This window comes from Pleurodeles waltl, chromosome 8 (assembly GCF_031143425.1).
Source record: "Pleurodeles waltl isolate 20211129_DDA chromosome 8, aPleWal1.hap1.20221129, whole genome shotgun sequence".
In the NCBI taxonomy this organism is placed as follows: Eukaryota; Metazoa; Chordata; class Amphibia; order Caudata; family Salamandridae; genus Pleurodeles; species Pleurodeles waltl.
The window spans coordinates 609795831-609817118 of record NC_090447.1 but is presented as its reverse complement, the minus strand read 5'-3'; the positions used below and the strand labels follow the sequence as shown (position 1 = coordinate 609817118).

The 21288-nt window shown below is 44.4% G+C and overlaps 1 protein-coding gene across 1 annotated transcript in view; it reads left to right on the top strand.

The window, feature by feature from the left end:
• CDC16 (cell division cycle 16) overlaps nucleotides 1-21288 on the top strand; it is a 146494-nt gene that overhangs the window by 110602 nt on the left and 14604 nt on the right. The window contains exons 14-15 of the mRNA XM_069204699.1: nucleotides 9665-9728; nucleotides 9971-10032. Coding sequence (XP_069060800.1) covers nucleotides 9665-9728; nucleotides 9971-10032 — 126 coding nt within the window. The remainder of the gene's footprint in view (nucleotides 1-9664; nucleotides 9729-9970; nucleotides 10033-21288) is intronic.

Here is a 21288-nt window from a genome sequence, read left to right as displayed (position 1 = left end):
AAAACAGTCTTGGAGTGAGTTAGCATATTTATCCAAACAAGCCAAAAAACAAAGAGAATTATCAGACACTGTCCAAAGATGAATGTTTTGATCTGTTATAGAGAATTTGTGGACTTGGGAGTTCATTTAGAATCTGAGGGAATGACATTGGTACTGAATGTCAGTTAGCAGACAATGTTATCACTGTGTTTATTTTTTTACATTGACGGTAATATTGTTAGACATCATTGTAATTTACCTTTTTGCACAGCTAAAGGCTGCCAGTGGGAACACCCTTCAATCAGTAAAAAATACCCTTCTTACCATAGGCTTTTACTAATTACTGCTTTGGGTCATTACTAACTACTCCCTGTTTCTTTATTATCTTTGGGAAGTGGGGCAAGCAGATTGGTCCCATTCTGCCATTAGGCAAGCTCATCAGGGGCCCAATATCACGGTTAACCAAAAATCTTCCTTGACTGCGGCTATAAATAGAGCAAGAAGAGCGTAAACACTGTCTGGCCTCTAAAATAGCCTGACCTTTGAGTCTATCCAACCCCTAATTCTTGCTGGCTAGATCAGCCAGGTTCCAAACCAAATGTGTTTATGTCCCTGGGAAGGGAGTCCAATAATTTGGATGCCTTAGTCCAGGGGGCCCTCACCCAAGGTAGCTTGTGTGGTGTTCCTCTAGTGTGGACTGCTTTTTGGCAGATTATTTTCATGTCCTGTATCTTATGGCCAAATTAGGGGCCGTTAATTAAACCCCCCTCTGAACAGTTCTGTTGTGATGGAATGGAAGCATTGAGGCACATGATCCGTGCATCACTTGGCAGATCAATTGGCACATGGTGACAGTCTGACAGCTAACACTTCACAGGTTTGTATAGAGGTGTCCAGTCACACATGATCGATATGCCTTTAAATAGCAAAAAAAACTCCTTGCCAGCTTTGTGGCCAGAACCTGAAGGGCAGACGTAAGATACAACCCTAGGGGTCTGAAGGAAAACAGCCTCTGACTTAATAGACACCTTAAGGCAAGAGTCATGTTGAAGATTATACAAATTCACATTGAGACAATTGTGCTTAATGTTGCAGCTTCTCAATCTAGCCTGTGCTTTTCTGTAACTCTTGGATTCCTCCTGGGCAAGTAGGATGTGACGATCTAGTTGCTTCTAAGCACTCTCCATCTGTCAATAAGTCATCACATGGGTCTTCCAGTCAGCTGGACTCGAGCATGTCTTCTCTGGATCAAACGGAATCCTCCTCACAGTCCAGCTTCTCAAAAGGCAAGAAGATAGGCTCCCTCTTTCTCTGCTGGTCAGACCAGCAAGATGTTGTTGCAGGCCCCCTTTCTTTGTATCTCACCGTTGGTCAAGGAAGGATTCTAGGGCCAACTAATGAGTCTGCGTTATTCAAACTTCTTTGGACTCCACCACTCCTATGCTTTTTGCTGGCTAAATTTTTGCGGCCTTCTGAGACCAGAATCTCCAGTCAGACCACTCATCGCCATCTAAGGGTTATGTGTATTCGGATCAGATTTGGACCTGCATTTGCTCCCATTGCCAATGGCGATGGCCAGTGTAGAGTTAATAGTGAAGGTCATGAGTTTTACCTAGGATGGAGGAATCCTATACTTAACAAAGGGAATCTGCTGGATATTTTTCCACTTGCAAGCACACAGGTTTCGAGTTGGGGGTACAGGAAGGGTATGCAAGAAGGCTGAGATGTATGAGATGGTCATAGCCAGTTCATCACAAAGGAAACCACCATTTTGTGTAGCACAAACACTTAGGATCCAAATGGATTTCACCATTTACTAGACCAACCACGAACCTAGAGTCTTATACACAACTTACATGTCTAAGAAATATTGAAGGCAATGGAATCCAGTTATGGGTCTGAGTGACCCTTGACAGGGAGATCTGGTAGGAAGTCCTCCCATAGACTTACAGGGAAAAGGACTTGTGTCCCTGGATTATAAATTGCCACCCCCAGTCACCGCTTAGCCTGAGTTGAATGGGCAGTAGCCACTCTAAATTAGTAAGACTGCACTTCGATATATCCTCTTCACATGTGAGCACAGCTCTGATATTGACAAAACCAAAATTACATGCACCACCTCCTGTGGACCAGCATGTCCGTCATTTCCAGTGGAGACTAAGTAAATTTGAAAAGCGTTAGGAGCACAACTTTTCTAAATCACACAGAGAACTTTTGTTTTGCCTACTTAAAATGGGGAATGTTGCACCTGAAGTGTACTGTTGATCATCTTTTCACTTCTAGACTTCTTGAATTTGGCTCTACCAGTGTGGTGTAAATACCTTCCGCTTCTGCTCTTTCGATGACAGAAAAAAAACACCCTTTCTGTTACACCTGTGGTTGTTGCTGGGCCTATCCTCGGGTGTTGCAGGGTTGTTCTGAGTGCTCGTATGTAAGGGATTTCTTGCTTTCCTGGCCCAGGATGTTTTCCCCAAAGGGACATTTAGTGCCAAGCTATAAAAACACCACCTGGAACTTTAAGACTGTGTTCTGGGGTACCTTTCTATACCATGTCTTACTGCATCATTAATGTTTTTCTCCACAACCCCCTTGGTTTACACAGGTGTTATTCCCCTGTCTTTGTGGGTGCTCATTCAAGGCCCTTCAGGGAAGGTTTCTCTTATAACGTTTTCACTTATTTTTTCCTCCCTCAAAAAAAGCATTTGTGTACCAAGGGCTTAAAAACAAGGAGGTAATTACTTGTTCATACCTAGTCACTTTAATTCCTCTGCTTTGTGTCTTCACCTCCAGTGATATTATTTACCACTTCCAAGACAACTATTGGTCATGGGTCCATTTGTCATTTAATCCTCCTTTAATGGCACCAGACCAGCTTTGCTTACGCTTTGAGAGTTTATATTCAAGGTTACCTTTAACATGGATTGATTAACATTTAATTCACTATTTATTTGGGAAACAAATAGTTCCCCCTTGTGAGCGACCCCTCAGAGGATATTGTATTGGCTGAATTTCTAGTGGTAAGAGAGTGAGAAAAAACATTTTATAACAATTTGTCTCTTAACTGTGTTTTGTGCATACCCGCCTCTATTTAATGGCCTGGAAATCTCAGAGTAAAAGATGTAATAGTCAGCAGTTAACCATGTTGTAACCCACTGAATACACAATCGTTATCGTTTTTTTTTTTTTTTTTTTTTAAAGTGTTTGCTCTTTGCCATCCCTGGCTCAACGTTGTTTATTTGTGTCTTCATAACAGACTTTCTGCATAAAAACTCAACAGACAGAAGTGAGTACTCCCATGGAAAGGCTAGCATGCAAAGAGGGCAGAAAGTCATCATCCTGGCACAGGGCATTCATTTATTCTTTGGGTTTCTGTATCCGACATGGCATCGCAGATAATCTGTGGTTTTCTAATCTCAGAACGAAGTACAGTTTATTTTTTGTTTTTGTAGCATAAAGGGAAAGCACAAATGCAAAACAGTAAGTTCGATGGCATCTGTCGCTGTAGATACACATGTTCTGCATAGCTCGCCATCTGGTGTTGGGTCGGAGTGTTACAAGTTGTTTTTCTTCGAAGAAGTCTTTCGAGTCACGGGACCGAGTGACTCCTCCTTCTGTCTCCATTGCGCATGGGCGTCGACTCCATCTTCGATTGTTTTCTTTCCGCCATCGGGTTCGGACGTGTTCCTGACGCTCCGAGTTTCGGAACGGAAAGTTAGTAAATATCGGAAGATTTTCGTCGGTATTGTTGCGTTCGGGATCGGCGTAGTTAGATTCAACACCGCATCGAAGATCGATGCGCTCCGGTTCCCTTCGGGGTAGTTTTCGATCCCCCGTCGGGGCCTGGTCGGCCCGACCGCGTGTCGAACAACGCCGATGGAACGGACCCCGTTCCGTTTTTGTCCCAAATGCCACAACAAATACCCGTATACAGACCAACATTTGGTCTGTAACCTGTGCCTGTCACCTGAGCACAGTGAAGAGACTTGCGAGGCCTGTCGCGCGTTCCGGTCCCGAAAGACACTCCGTGACCGTCGAGCCAGGAGACTTCAGATGGCGTCCACGCCGACAGCACACCGAGAGTTCGAGGAACAAGAGGAAGAAGAAACCTTTTCGATCCACGAATCGGACTCTGAGGAATTCGACGATCAAAGAACCGTGAGTAAGACGTCGAAAACAACACATAAGAAAAGTGACAAGGCCCAGGGGACGCCACTGCCACCAGGCCATGGCTCCACCCATAAATTCGGTGACCGACCATCGGCACCGAAAAAGGCCCAAACAGTGCCGAGATCGTCCGACTCCGGTCGAGACACCGGCACGCAGCCTTCTCGGGATCGAGAAAGTGCTGGAGAAAAGCAACGACACCGAAATAGCGGTGTAGAAACGGCTCGACGCCGAGACAGCGGCACCGACAAAGATCGACGCCGAGAGGTTTCGACTCCAAAAAAGAAAAAAGCCACCTCGGAGCCGAAAAAAGATACAGGCAGGGTTTCGGTGCCGAAACAACCCGTAACCGACCCAGGTCCAGGCTCTTATACAGAGGAGCAATCACTGTCCTCTCAGATGCGAAAGCATAGGTTTGAGGAAGAGCTGCAATCCACCGAAGTGGACCATACGCAAAAACGTATTTTCATACAGCAGGGAACAGGAAGAATAAGCACCCTTCCCCCTATTAGGAGAAAAAGGAGACTGGAGTTTCAAACAGACCAGGCGCCACAAACAAAAATGGTGAAAAAGGTGACTCCGCCACCCTCTCCTCCACCTGTAATTAACGTCTCACCAGCGCAAACTCCGTCACATTCCCCGGCTCACACCACCATGAGCCAAGGTGACCAGGATCAAGACTCTTGGGACTTATATGACGCCCCAGTGTCGGACAACAGTCCGGAGGCATATCCAACAAAGCCCTCACCACCAGAAGACAGCTCAGCATACTCTCAAGTGGTGGCTAGAGCAGCACAATTCCACAACGTAAACCTCCACTCAGAACAAGTCGAGGATGACTTTTTATTCAACACCCTCTCCTCCACCCACAGCTCCTACCAAAGCCTGCCTATGCTGCCAGGTATGCTTCGGCACGCAAAGGAAATCTTCAAGGAGCCGGTCAAAAGTAGGGCAATAACGCCAAGGGTGGAAAAGAAGTATAAGGCACCTCCTACAGACCCTGTTTTCATCACCACACAGCTGCCACCAGATTCCGTCGTAGTAGGAGCAGCTCGGAAAAGAGCCAACTCCCACACATCTGGGGATGCACAACCCCCAGATAAAGAGAGCCGCAAGTTCGATGCAGATGGGAAAAGAGTCGCAGTACAAGCTGCAAACCAGTGGCGCATCGCTAACTCTCAAGCACTACTTGTGCGCTATGACAGAGCCCATTGGGATGAGATGCAACACCTCATCGAGCATCTTCTCAAGGAACTACAAAAGAGGGCAAAGCAGGTGGTTGAGGAAGGACAGAACATATCAAATAACCAGATACGATCTTCTATGGACGCAGCAGACACAGCTGCAAGAACAATGAATACATCTGTGACCATTAGAAGGCACGCATGGCTAAGAACGTCTGGGTTCAAACCAGAGATACAGCAGGCAGTGCTCAATATGCCATTCAACGAAAAACAACTGTTCGGACCAGAAGTGGACACGGCAATCGAAAAACTTAAAAAAGACACTGACACTGCTAAAGCCATGGGCACACTCTACTCCCCGCAGAGCAGAGGAACCTACAGCACCTTCCGCAAGACACCCTTTAGAGGGGGGTTTCGGGGTCAGGCCACACAAGCCAGCACCTCGCAGGCAACACCTTCCAGCTACCAGGGACAGTACAGGGGAGGCTTTCGGGGCCAATACAGAGGAGGGCAATTCCCTAGGAATAGAGGAAAATTTCAAAGCCCCAAAACCCCTACAACCAAGCAGTGACTCAGATGTCACTCACCCCCTCCACACAACACCAGTGGGGGGAAGAATAGGTCATTATTACAAAGCATGGGAGGAAATAACTACAGACACTTGGGTCTTAGCAATTTTCCAACATGGTTATTGCATAGAATTCCTACAATTCCCTCCAAACATACCACCAAAAGCACAGAATTTATCAAAACAACATTCCGAACTTCTGGAAATAGAAGTTCAAGCACTATTGCAAAAGAATGCAATCAAATTAGTACCAAACACACAAACAAACACAGGAGTCTATTCACTGTACTTCTTAATACCAAAAAAGGACAAAACACTGAGACCAATCCTAGACCTCAGAATACTAAACACCTACATCAAATCAGACCACTTTCACATGGTCACGCTACAAGAAGTGTTACCATTGCTAAAACTACAGGACTACATGACAACCTTAGACCTCAAAGACGCGTATTTCCATATACCAATACATCCGTCGCACAGGAAATACCTACGGTTCGTATTCAAAGGAATACATTACCAATTCAAAGTATTGCCTTTTGGTTTAACAACCGCACCAAGAGTCTTTACAAAATGTCTAGCAGTAGTGGCTGCACACATCAGAAGGCAGCAAATACATGTATTCCCGTATCTAGACGACTGGCTAATCAAAACCAATTCACTAACAAAGTGCTTACAACACACAAATCAAATCATACAAACCCTCTACAAACTAGGTTTCTCCGTCAACTTTGCAAAATCCAACATTTTGCCGTGCAAAGTACAACAATACCTGGGAGCCATAATAGACACAACAAAAGGAGTAGCCACTCCAAGTCCACAAAGAATTCAAAATTTCAACAAGATCATACAACGCATGTATCCAACACAAACAATACAAGCAAAGATGATATTACAACTCCTAGGCATGATGTCTTCATGCATAGCCATTGTCCCTACGCAAGACTACACATGAGGCCCTTACAACAGTGCCTAGCATCACAATGGTCACAAGCACAGTGTCACCTTCTAGATCTGGTGTTGATAGACCGCCAAACTTACCTCTCGCTTCTATGGTGGAACAGTATAAATTTAAACAAAGGGCGGCCATTCCAAGACCCAGTGCCACAATACGTAATAACAACAGATGCTTCCATGACAGGGTGGGGAGCCCACCTCGATCAACACAGCATACAAGGACAATGGAACGTACATCAAACAAAACTGCATATAAATCACCTAGAAATGCTAGCAGTTTTTCAAGCATTAAGGGCTTTCCAACCAATTATAACTCACAAATGCATTCTTGTCAAAACAGACAACATGACAACAATGTATTATCTAAACAAACAGGGGGGGGACACACTCAACGCAGTTGAGCCTTCTAGCACAGAAGATATGGCGATGGGCAATTCACAACCACATTCGCCTAATAGCATAGTTTATTCCAGGGATCCAGAATCAACTTGCAGACAATCTCTCTCGAGATCACCAACAGGTCCACAAATGGGAAATTCACCCCCAAATTCTAAACACTTACTTCAGACTCTGGGGAACACCTCAAATAGACTTGTTTGCAACAAGAGAGAACGCAAAATGCCAAAACTTCGCATCCAGATACCCACACAGGCAGTCCCAAGGCAATGCCCTATGGATGAACTGGTCAGGGATATTTGCCTACGCTTTTCCTCCTCTCCCTCTCCTTCCTTATCTGGTAAACAAATTGAGTCAAAACAAACTCAAACTCATTTAACAACTTGGGCAAGGCAACCCTGGTACACAACACTGCTAGACCTATCAGTAGTACCCCACATCAAATTGCCCAACAGGCCAGATCTGTTAACACAACACAACCAACAGATCAGACATCCAGATCCAGCATCGCTGAATCTAGCAATCTGGCTCCTGAAATCCTAGAATTCGGACACTTACAACTTACCCAAGAATGTATGGAAGTCATAAAGCAAGCCAGAAGGCCGTCCACTAGGCACTGCTATGCAAGTAAATGGAAGAGGTTTGTCTGCTACTGCCATCATAATCAGATCCAACCTTTACACGCAACTCCAAAGGACGTAGTGGGTTACTTGCTTCACTTACAAAAATCTAACCTAGCCTTCTCTTCCATTAAAATACACCTTGCGGCAATATCTGCATACCTGCAGACTACCTATTCAACTTCCCTATATAGGATACCAGTCATTAAAGCATTCATGGAAGGCCTTAAAAGAATTATACCACCAAGAACACCACCTGTTCCTTCATGGAACTTAAATGTTGTCTTAACAAGACTCATGGGTCCACCTTTTGAACCCATGCACTCTTGCGAAATACAGTTCCTAACCTGGAAGGTTGCATTTCTCATCGCCATTACATCTCTAAGAAGAGTAAGCGAAATTCAGGCGTTTACAATACAAGAACCTTTTATACAACTACACAAAAATAAAGTCGTCCTAAGGACTAATCCTAAATTTTTACCAAAGGTTATTTCACCGTTCCACCTAAATCAAACAGTGGAACTACCAGTGTTCTTCCCACAGCCAGAATCCGTAGCTGAGAGGGCACTACATACTGTACATTAGATGTCAAAAGAGCATTAATGTACTACATTGACAGAACGAAAAACATCAGAAAGACTAAACAACTATTTATTGCATTCCAAAAACCTCATGCAGGAAACCCAATATCAAAACAAGGTATAGCCAGATGGATAGTTAAATGCATCCAAATCTGCTACCTTAAAGCAAAACGACAACTGCCCATTACACCAAGGGCACACTCAACCAGAAAAAAAGGTGCTACCATGGCCTTTCTAGGAAACATCCCAATGCAAGAAATATGTAAGACAGCCACATGGTCTACGCCACACACGTTCACCAAGCACTACTGTGTAGACGTGTTATCCGCACAGCAAGCCACAGTAGGTCAAGCCGTGTTAAGAACATTATTTCAAACCACTTCCATTCCTACAGGCTGAGCCACCGCTTTTGGGGAGATAACTGCTTACTAGTCTATGCAGAACATGTGTATCTACAGCGACAGATGCCATCGAACTGAAAATGTCACTTACCCAGTGTACATCTGTTCGTGGCATCAGTCGCTGGAGATTCACATGTGCCCACCCACCTCCCCGGGAGCCTGTAGCAGTTCGGAAGTTAGCTTCAACTTTGTACATTTGTATATATATTATTTTAACCTTAAATAGGTACATACTTAGTCACTCCATTGCATGGGCACTATTACTACAACACAACTCCTACCTCACCCTCTGCGGGGAAAACAATTGAAGATGGAGTCGACGCCCATGCGCAATGGAGACAGAAGGAGGAGTCACTCGGTCCCGTGACTCGAAAGACTTCTTCGAAGAAAAACAACTTGTAACACTCCGACCCAACACCAGATGGCGAGCAATGCAGAACATGTGAATCTCCAGCGACTGATGCCACGAACAGATGTACACTGGGTAAGTGACATTTTCATTTTAGCAGAATATGTTCTTAAACACGAGTATAAGAGGTGAAAAAACATTACTAGGGGAGTAACTGGTCCTGCTCTTTCACATCTGCCGTTGGAGCTATTACAGAAGCAACATGCTGAAGGTGTTGTGAATTTAGTGCGCGGTCATAAATTGCACCAATTAGAAACAGACTGTTTCCTATTGACGGAGTGTATCCTTCAGGATCATCACCATATTTTTTTCTGATTAGGTTTACATTTATTATCCAGCAATACTGACCCTATATTTGCTGCATTAGCGAAAACTGAATATTGTAATGCATTTTTCTTCTTACAGTTGGAAAACATCAGAGAAATGGTTCCTTGATGCTTTAGAGAAGATTAAAGCTATCGGAAATGAGGTACTTCTGTTAGGTTTCTTCACATTTTGCTACTTTTTTCTTAACAAGCTCTTAAAAAATGTACATTATACATTTCCCTGCTTAAAGAAAAAAAGGATAAAAGACCTGCTTAGTTCATTTTACTTTGAGTCGTTGTGCTTGACTTTGCAAATTATGTGAGCATTTGTTTAGGAGACGTTTCACAATTTAGTTACAATAATTGAGTGTGTTTTTGTGAGCTTAATGTTGTATTCTTTTTACAGGTAACGGTGGACAAGTGGGAACCTTTGCTCAACAACCTTGGACACGTGTGTAGGAAACTCAAGTAAGTATTGCTGTCAAACAATTTTATCAGGATTTGGCTGAGAACTTATACTTTATCATGAGGAGCAGTAGTACGTATATGTTACAAACTGGCAAATGGATTCCATTTCTGAATGTAATGAGTTTACATACTTGGCAATATGTTGTGCAAGACTTGGTGATTTACGTCCTACTGGCATCATGAGGGGGAAGCCCCAGTTACCCTGATGTAATTTCTTAGGTGGCCCTTAAATCTGTCCAGGGGAAATTTAGGAAATCAGACCGATGGTGAGTCTTTCTTTCTCGGAGCAACATAAAGGAAAAAGTTAAACTCCCTAGGCATCCCAGCAGCGGTTATAAATGATTCATCTTAATACTGTGGGAGCCCTGCTGTTCTGCTTCTTCCTGTACTTTGGCATTGACTCTAAGTGGACTCCATCCTCCACATCAACATGCAAGACTCTGGGGAAGTCTTTTGAAAGGAATTCTGTAAGGAGTAAGAATGTTGATCCTCATGGTCAGCACCACATCCATATTCTATATCATTAACATGGATCAATCAATAAAGCGCAGCTAATCACCCGATAAAGTATCCATGTGCTTGCAGGTCCTAGAGGCTTATTCGAACAGCCAGGTCTTGAGGACCATTCGGAATTCCAGATGTGAGGTTATGATCCAGAGGTGCGTGGGGAAGGCTGTTCCAGGTTTGTGCTGCGATGTAAGAGAAGGAGCATCCTCAACTGGTAGTCGCAGCGGTATGGGCAAGTGTAAGGGCTGCAGAGCACAGTCTTCTCGATAGTTGGTGGAAGTTCAGGCGGTTGGTAACGTACATGGGTCCTTGGTGGTGTAGAGCTTTGTGGTCAGCAGCTTAAATTGACATTTCTTCTGCACGGGGGAGCCAGTGGAGTTGCCTGAAATGGGATGTGATGTTGGTTCGTCAGGAAAGGCCAAGAACGAGTCTGGCTGCGGTGTTCTGTATGATCGTAAGTCTCTGTAGGAGTTATACAGCGATTCCTACAGAGAGGACGTTGCCATAGTCCAGTCGGTTGGTGATGTGAGGACCTGCGCCACAGTGCATCACATTTGTAGGGGTAGACACTTCAAGATCTTACAGAGCATGTACAAAGTGAAGAAGCAGGTGAAGGAGACTACATTGATCTGTGATTTCATTGTGAGTTTGTCAATGATGATTCAGAGGTTTCTGGCGTCGTCGGAGGGAGTGGGTGTAGGTCCTAGGTCTGATGGCCACCGGGAGTCATTCCATGTGTTACTGCTCTTGCTAAAGATCAGTATTTCTGTCTTGCGATAGACAACCAGCTTTTACAGTGGGAAACTCCATCTAACAGCAGGCATAGGGCCCCAGGAGGCGGTCCTTTGTCATTAGCATACCTGCCCTGACTCTGCACTATTTAAGGGCCTCATTCTCAATGCAGCATGGGACGTGCTAGACAACCAGCTTCTACAGGGGGAGACTCCAACTACCAGCAGGCATTGGGCCCCATTAGGCGGTCCTTTGTGATTAGCACACCTGCTCTGACTCTGCACTACTTAAGCACCTCATTCTCAACACGGCACAGGACGTGCCTGGGCCAAGGGCAGGCCCTTCCTGTGCCCGTCAGCGACAGGAAGAGGCAGGGCTGGGCCACTCCCCTTGGCTTCATTCGTTAATATCCTCAGAAGGGGTAAGTGCTGAGTGAATCAAGGATTCGATCAGCACATTTGGACTATCCATGAGGGCAGATATTTATGAGATTGTTTTGTAACAAAGAACCATCATCATTACACCAGATCCTGAAGGCAAATAAACTGCTGTTTGACGGGGTACCCCAAATAAACTGCTGTTTGACGGGGTACCCATGTAAAAGACTGCTAGCAATTTGTGGGTGAACAATTTCAAGCTGGTATTACCTATCTATAACTCCTGAGGTTGGGCTGGTCTGGAATGCACTCAGTGCTGACCTATTGACCTTTGTGATTTGTCTGACTGTGTTAGTATTAAACACACTTGTTGCGCTCTGTGCTCTTTTAATGATGGGCAAACATAAAGCTACTGAAAAGCCTGCAGGGGCAGCAAGTATAAGTAAGATACCAAGGCACTCATCAGAAAACTGCACTTTAAATGAAATAGATGATCTAATAGTAGAGGTGGCGGGCTTATTGGCATCTAATGTTCCGGGCTTCTCCCAGCGGGAGGGGTCTAGAGACGCTAAACATAAGGGTATACCCTCATACTTAAATAAAACCTCCACCAGTCTGTGTAGCATGGCTGGTTTAATGCAGGATGCCAGTACCACCCCTTGTGAAGAGCTTCCAGCTAAATGCGGGTCAGTGGCTGATGGAGATCAGCATTTGGGAAATTTCCAGATGGAAAGCTCATCTGTAATCAATATTGACTGCTCCAATCGCTTTGCTCCTCTAGCCACTGTTGCAGGGGCTTCACCCGAGAAGCAGGATTCTTCTGGCATGTCTAGGCGTGTAGTTTTAAGTGACATTAGCCAGTCCAATCTGAGCGAATTTCTTGCACAGTTTCTCTTACTAAGAGGAGAGATCAGAAGTTTGCGTGAGCATATGAGCACGCTGGTTAGCGATTTAGACACAATGGTGGCTAAACTTTCACTACTAGTGGAGAACATATGTACTGAAGTAGGTGTTAATAAAGTAGTGACTCAGCACAGTAGACAAAGCCTAAGTTTCAACTGTGAAAGGGCTCCAGAGTTAGTCCCGGGCAAGGAAGATTTTTCTGGCAAAGTAACCCCATTACCCCCTAGCTTTGAAAGAGGATAGCTCATTGAGGGAATATACACTCTTGATCAGAATAGTAGCCACAAAACACAACCTATTTGGATAAATGTCTGCCAGAGAGACCAGAACCCTTCTGGGTACTGCAGTCCCTGCAGTAACATGAAGCACACCGAAATCCGAGTGACATTTACTTGATAGATGTCCCTAGACTTCCGTGTGGAGGTAGAGAATCACAATATTCCTCTGTGAACAAAGTAATCTATTGGCTTTGTTACATTAGGGGATTCACATTGGTAATTAGGGATGACACCCTGTATGCTACTCACTGTAACCCAGCAGGACTCCAAACAGGCGATATAGGGCTGAAATTAGGGAGCTTTAAAATGGTGGATGAGCTGTTAGCCTGGGATGTTCAAGCCCCGTTCAAGCTCAAATATAAGACTCAAACGCACAGCTCCTAACCCAGCAAAGGGCGACCTAAATACCCTAGCATGCAATCCCCTAGCTCCTCTACACTACTCTGCTTTTAAGGACAGGTGTTCCATGTTAGCCAAGGTTGATTGACAACAAGGGAATGCAGAGCTTGAAGCTACCTTTAACCAACTCACTTATGGTGGCTTATATGGGCCGGGTAGATTACTGCTTACACAGTGCACAGTGATAGGTGCCAATAGAGACAAGGGGAGGGATACAGCTTTCCAGTCAGAGGCTAACTCTATTCTGGAATCTCAGGGTCCTACTGTTAGGTGAGGGATGCTACACGACTCAGAGCTAGGTGCTAAGAGTGATAGGGGAAGAGGTATAGCTTCATATGCAGAGGTGATCCCTACTCTAGAAGCCCAGGTTGTTAATAGTAGGGGGTGGACGACTGGAAGATGGTCATCTGGTAACGACTCAATAAGAATACTATCTTGGAATGTGGCAGGTCTTCTAGCTAAGCTAGCAGACCTGGCATGGGGAGAGTTTATTGACTACTATCAAATAATCTTCTGTAGGAAACGTGGGCAGTGGCTCCGGTATTTATATGTGGGATGTCACTTATGTCAGGTGCAGTTCCTCCTACCTTGGGTAGAGCCTCTGGTGGATTGCTTATTTGGTTGAAACTAGATCTCTTCCCAATAGTGAAAAGTGTTGTAGGGGGAACTAAGGACTTGCTGTGGGTAGATGTTAAAGTAAAAACTTCTGCAGTGGTGCGTCACATTGCTATTATTTATGTGTATATAAGATCTGTCCCCTATAATGTACTCTCCCCCATAGTGGCCCACCTTGCTGATATTTTGCAGAGTCTTAAAGGTAGTACTCTGAAACTTATTGCTGGTGACTGTAACAGGAGGCTCGGAATAGGGTTGAGGTGGCTAGATTGCTTGCCATATCCAATTAGTACAATGGATAGCCACGGGGTGTTTGATCAAATTATAGAAACCTTGAGTGCGGTCGCAACTCAATTGAAAGATCTGATCCTTGAGCATGGTTTAAGAATTGCAAATGGCAGCACTAGATATGATATCCCTCCCAAGCTGACCTTTAAGAGAGGTCCTGTTAAATCTTATATCGACTACCTTTTGCTGAATCAGGATGTGTGGGCCCCTCTAATTGATATGGCTGTCATCTCTAGAGCAGATAGCGACCATGACGCTTTTAAGTGGTATATTTGCAGCGGTTATGTTCACAAGCAGTAATCTACCCCCAACTTACAATATGAGTCTGGTAGAGGCAGGTAATAATAGAAGGAGTGTCAAATGGGCAGAAGTTATGGGTAATAAAGATATCAAAACCCAAATCTATGTGCTGTTTGTGGCCAGTTTAGCTGAGGCAACTAACAAGAGAGGGTGTATGCCTGAAATGGTCCCTCTGCACTGCCAGTTAATGGAATAATTAAGGCCTTTGTTCTTTAAAGATAGGAAGAGAGGGCGCTCCCTTAAACACGCTCCAGGGTGGTACACCAAGGAATGTCGGACTGCTAAGACCAAGCTCCTGGAAGTCCTGAAGTCGAGCACCAAAATACAAATAACCTCCACAAGGAATCATTATAAGTCTACTCTAGCTAAAGCGAAAAAGAGTTGGGAGACGGATCAATGGGATGAGCTGACTAATGCTCTTAAGAGCAAGAATACAAAGGGATTTTTGAAATTGATAGCATCCAGCTCACAGATAATTGATAATCATCTTGACATAGTAATATAGCTTGAGAGGTGGGTAGAATACATCAGGCCTTGTATAGTGAGAAGGGGCGGGAGCACGTTGGCAATGCATTGGAGGAGCATAATGAGGGGGGATTGCATTATTGCTCCAGTGGCTCAAACTAACCTCTTACAGAAGGTGGATAACATTGGGTCAGAGCCCCCTTACTTCACCCTGGAAGAAACAAGGCTAGCACTAATGCACATGAAGAAGGAAAAGGCCCCAGGGATTGATGGTATTCCGGGTGACCTCTTTCTATCCCATCCTGAGGTGTGGCGTCCCTATCTAAATGCCCTTAGTAATGCCATTATGAGGGGTGAAGAATTACCGCCCACTTGTTGAGGAGCGGTTATTGTACCAATCTATAAAAAAGGGAGTAGGGACCTCTCCGCCAACTATAGACCAATTGCTTGCTGGATAATGCCCCAAAAATTTCCTGTAGACAGGTATTGGCAAAGGTACAGTCCTGGGTTGCAGATAATCATATTCTTGAAGACGCTCAGGCAGGCTTTAAGTCCAGTATTAATACCCTTGATCAGGTCTTCCGGTTCAAGCTGCTGTGTTGGAAGTATATTACTCTGAAGAAAGACCATTTGTACTTTGCCTTTATAGATCTGCGGTCGGCATTCGACTTAGTCCCAAGGGATAGTTTGTGGAAGGTTCTTGGGGTCCCATATGAACTTTTATGGATTTTAAGAGCCCTCCATACAAACACCTTTGCAAAAGTAAGGTGGAATTTGGGTGGGGACCTGACGAGCAAGATTCTGATCAAGCGGGGAGTAAAACAAGGATGTGATTGGCCCTGAGAATATTTAGCCTCTATATCAGTGGTGCAGTTAAATAGCTGTCTCAGTGTATGCATGATGCCCTTAAGTTAGCTGGAACCTCAATCCCAATTTTTATGTTTGCGGATGATACCTTCATTATTTCTAGAACCCCATTGCGTCTTCAGGCAGAGCTGGATTCTTTTGTGGCCTTCTGCAAGATGCAGGGCCTTGAAATCAACCCTCTGAAAACAAAAATGATGGTCATTAATACCCATAAATCATTCAAGGGGAGAATGGTAGTTCAAGGCTCCATAATTGTACAAGTCAAACACTTTGACTATCTGGGGATTTGGCTGTCTGACACATTGACCTGGACTCACCAAATAGAGAAGAGTAAAAATCGTAATCAGAGAATTTATCTGATTAGTAGGAAACATAAGTTAGTGGGATGGGGGGGTGGTTTCCCCGATCCTTCAGGTTTATAAAGCTGCAGCTTTACCGGCAGCAACTTATGGGCCTGAAATCAGGTGATCTGCAGATGCAATAGCCCTCTTAGTGGCTGAGAATATCTTTATAAGGGGTCTATTTAAGATTGGAAAGGGTACGCCCCTCATCCCACTGAAGTTGGATTTAGCATTTAGACCTATTAACCTGGAGGTAGCTTTAAAACCCTTATTACATTGGGTAAGTCTGTGGTTTAATGAGGAGCTGGCACTTCAGAGGGGACTCCCTAAGTGATCTGATTTCCTGTGATAGAAGGGTAGTAATGCTATAGCTCAGGAAAGATAAGATGCAGTGCGAGAAGCTGACAATGATAGACCTCTGGAACTCGCCAGCAGTTGCAGCTAAGGGAGCCAGATAGTGAAAAGTGCCTATTGGAATCGCGCCCTGGAACAGATTTAGCAGAACTATGATAGTGAGAATCTGTCTGGGCAATTTTTAAATGTCAAATATTCTCCAGCTTATGAGGAGTTCATGGATGAAATCTTACCCACCCATTGCCAAATGGCTTTATCTCCAATTTAGATGGGTTTTTACCTTTAAGAACCATAAGGACCAAATGAGTCAAGCAGGATTCCTCAGTGTTCTGCCCCTTTTGTCTATCGGATAAAGAAATTGAGGCTCACTTTCTCTTCTTTTGCCCCCAGTATATACAGCCGCGCAGAAAATGGCTAATTGCGGTTTGCAAACTTCTGAGTGTCAGGCATGATAGGGAGGCCCTAAGAATTCTTAAATACGACACAAATGCTGTGATAGTATTTGCAGTCACTAAATACCAAGAGCATGCATGGTACATTAGACGGAGGGGTTTGCCCTAATGGAATTTTTAACCAATTGACTATACATATTGTATCTTCAATGTTTACATATTGCATCTTCAGTGTTTATAGAGGCATGCAACCAGCAGATGATGAAATATTTGAGCTCTGTTTTTACTAACCATGTCCTTGGTCTATTCTTTGGCTATGCACTTGAAGATTTTACTCTAAGTAGTTCCAAGTAATGTATGCTGGAGGTGGATTGTCTCCTTCCTCCATATATTTTTGGGTCGAATCTTGAGTTTCCATACATGGTAAAATGGAAGAAATATCATAGCACACTTCTAGGTAATTAATATGGTTATGTGTATTCTGTCTTGGGCAGCTGACGATCTATTAGATTAGCATTGTTTTTAAATATGCATTCCCTCCATTTATTTGCATATGTACTTAAAGTTTCCTTCTAAGTAGTTTTAAAAAATATATTCTTCTTTTGTCCTAAATTATTAAAATCATATGTGTATTTTATATGGACTGTTTTACAAATGTAAATTTTTATATATCTATGTATGCTATTATGGTTTCTTACCAAAATCAATTAACTACTTCTGTCTTGCCTGTGTTCAGGTGCAGGCAGTGCTTCATCCAGTCAGTGACACTTGTCATGCATCTGTGGAAGTTTGTTCTTGTAGTAAAGGGTTCGTCAGTGAGTGAAAGAGAATGAGTTGGGTGTCGTCTGTGAAGGAAATTATGTTGAGACCACAGGATCTGACGATGTTTCCAGTGGGGTCATATATGCGTTGAAGAGTGTGGGGCTGAGCAACAAGCCCAGCAGGAGCCGCGTCTGGAGATCCCGTCATGCTCCACGGCTAACGCCGAAGCAACGGAGGCATCAGCACAGCAACGCAGCATCTGTGGATGCAAAATCTAAGCTGCTCACAAGTTTTTGACCTGGCAGGTGGTCACAAGCAGCAGATTCACAAGGAATGCAACTGGTCAGGTTGCTATTGTCGTGGAGAGGCGCCCACCGACTATTATCCAGCCGACAAAGCCCATCAGGCCCCCCCCTCGCAACTCGTGCTGGAGCTGGATTGAGAGTGATTAAAAAGAGAATAATTAAAACCATGTAAAGCAGGAGAAACAGGAGCATGAACCCGGTCACGGCCACAGGGACCTGGGGTGATTGGGAAAAAAAACAAGTATAAAAGGATAAAAATGTTTGCTCATCCTCCTCAACTTGGTGGAGGCTGGGCTCTGAATGAAATTGGACGAATTAATATAAAATGGTTTCTATAGACTGTTTTGGGACTCTATTTTTGACTGCATTAAGGCACTTGAAATAATTTTCTCTGCATTTTGATAACATTTTGCAAATCAGCTTATATCAGCTTACTCCAGTAGATGCTCAATCTACTCAGCAACTTTACTGTTATTACTTGCGAGTTTTCTGGCATTTCCCGATTGTTCTTCTACATATTCTCAGTGCCTGCTGCTACTACTTCCACCTATGGAGTATCACCTTCTGTTTGGCAGACTGTTTGTGGACTGAGAGAAAGGGAGGCATTAGGGAATGCAATTCAAAGGTTCTAAAATGTAGAACAATCACGGACGTTGGACATTGGTACAGTGCATCAGGGCACAGAATAGAAAGTGGTACAACATTACAGCGGAGGGGGGGCCGAGGCATGTCAAAAGGCGCATAAATTCTCCCCACCCTCCCCACACCTAGAGAGAGTAACGCTAGGCCCTCTTTGTAGGGACGCCACCAGATTGGTGGGCTACGGAAACGTCCCGCATAGGCGTGGGTGTGGTTTGTGGCAACCAAGCTGGTGCAGATAAATAAAAGGGGGGAGGACCTGCTACATGTCAAAAGAAACAAATATCTAAAATTATGAAAAGGATTACTCGAGATCTGCAGCCCATGGCACGCCCATCTGGTAAATCCATGAAGGTGGCGAGAAATCTAAAGACTAAACATCCTGCCTCATGGGAGAGAACCTTTAGCCTAGGCACAACCTCTCCAGTACTGCAACCTCCCTCTCAATCACCACTTCCCTCCTTTGACTCCTAGACCATTTCCAAAGCAAAAGGTGCAATCATGGAAATTGAGGGCAAGGAGCATGCAATTAGAGGCTGGATAGAGGGCAACTTGCAGAACACCAGCAACAACCAGAATTGGCCGCAAGATCTACACCCTTTCTAACAAACAGAGCAAGGTCAGATTACCTCCCAACGAAATAGCAATGGGCAACTACAGACGTATCCGTTATCTACCGTGGCAGGACCTAAAGAGCTCAAAGAACCACTTAAACTAGCATTTCCAGCAGAACATTTAAAGGAGGAGGGGCATGCCAGACACAACTCAATACCTATTCGCCAGTCTCCATCCCCCTATAATTTATTCAATACTCAGCAACACTCAGACCCTTACCTCTTTCCCGGGTTAATAACTTATTCGATGACGCCAGATTCAATTCAGATGGGGGGGGGGGGTCACAGCAGGCCACCAGGAAGTTGGCAAAATAGTCGAAAATCTGAGTTATTTGCCTTATTCAGGTTCTGGGCATACTTGGCAGACTTCTCACAATCAAGCAGAAGGGGGACAAGTCGGTGAAGGCTCTTCAGCTATGGAGACTATGCGTCTTCAGATTCTTACTGAACTTAAGGCTTTAAAACTATGACAAGAGGATGCAAATCGTAAGAAGGATACTCAACTCAGCCTCATAAACAATAACATACAGCAATTGAGCACTCGTGTTAAAGAAGTTGAACAACGAGTATCAGACCTGGAGGATGGCGGATCACAGATGGAAGCATCAGTTGCCAGATACCAAGCCGAATTAACCGATCTTCAGATCCGAGTCAGTGATGCGGAGAATCGCTCCTGCCGCTCTAATTTAAGGTTCACAGGAATACCAGAAGGGAACAAGTCGGGTCAGACGGTTATTAAATTAGTCACAGATCTGATTAAACAGTACGTTCTTTTGGAACCAGCCGACAGCAAGATGGATCTTACAATTACACGTGCTCATCGAGTCCCAGCAGTACATTCCATAGGTGCAAAATGCCCACGGATGATGGTGGTCAACTTTGGTGTCTATCGCATTAAAGAAAACATTTTTACACTGCCTATTAAAGCAAGGACCTTTGTAGCTCCAGGAGATTATTCATTAAAAAATTTCTCTGACATGTCTGCACTTACGGAGCGCAGATGCTGAGAGTTAAGAGTTGATTGCGGCTTTTCAGAAAATGGGAGCAACAGCTGGTCTGGTGCAGTTGTCAAAACTGAAAGTTTTATATAAAGGGCGTGGTAATATATTTCATATGGTGGAAGCGGCAAAAACTTTTCTGAATGCCATACCGAGTTCAGATGGGAGGTGATTGTAAAAACATTGCACTGTGGTTTGAGTTGATAGCTACCTGCCTGCTAGCATGGGAACGTGAGGCTAAGGAAAATCAGTCAAAAAAGTGCTTGTAGCTTGTGAAGCATCCGAAAGGGAAAAGACTAATATGCCTCCAGGCTGTTTCGGCGTCAACAGTGTTATGTCAGGGCACCACAGTAGGGGTAAAGGGATGGGGAAGTAAAAACAGATCAGTAGAGTTAAGGCAAGATCACTGGGTGGGGTCAAGGGAGGGGAGTCCTCAGAGTCCCTAGACGGGAGGGCCTCAAGTTCAGAGCACCCAAGCAGGGAGGGGAGGGATGGGGTTGGGGACATGGGTTGAGGGAGGGGGTGTACGTGGGGTGGGGGTTGAGCGAGTGGGTGCACGAGCGTGGATTGAAGGGTCAAGAAAATTCAGGTTTCTACATAAAGTAGCAGACACTAGGTATGGCAGGAAGAACGCTAATGTCAAATTAATTAAAAGTTATGGTCAAATTTAATATTATTTCCTGTAATGCAAATGGGATTTCAAACAGGCAGAAATACCAGGCAATGTTATACTGGCTGACATCCATCAAACCCGAAGTCATTTATTTTCAGGAAACCCACCTAAAAAGTAATAACCCCAAAGTTTACATCCCAAAACGGTACTCCGCAGCTCTATTCGCACCATCTGGGCTGGCGGCAAGAGGGGTGGCAATATATTTAAGTAGCAGAGTCGATTGGATTATAAAATAGGTCATTAGAGACCCTAAGGGGGAGATGGCTCTGGTTAAAGGTCATAGATTTCTTTATTTTTTAAGAAGTAGCTAGCTCAAGGGCCTGTCAGCAGCAGGTGTATGAAGAAAGCCAACAAATAGGTGAATACCTCGCTTGGACCACCTGTATAAAACATGGAAAGCAGATAATACATCAAATTCAGGATCCCGAGACAAGTGCAATTGTTATT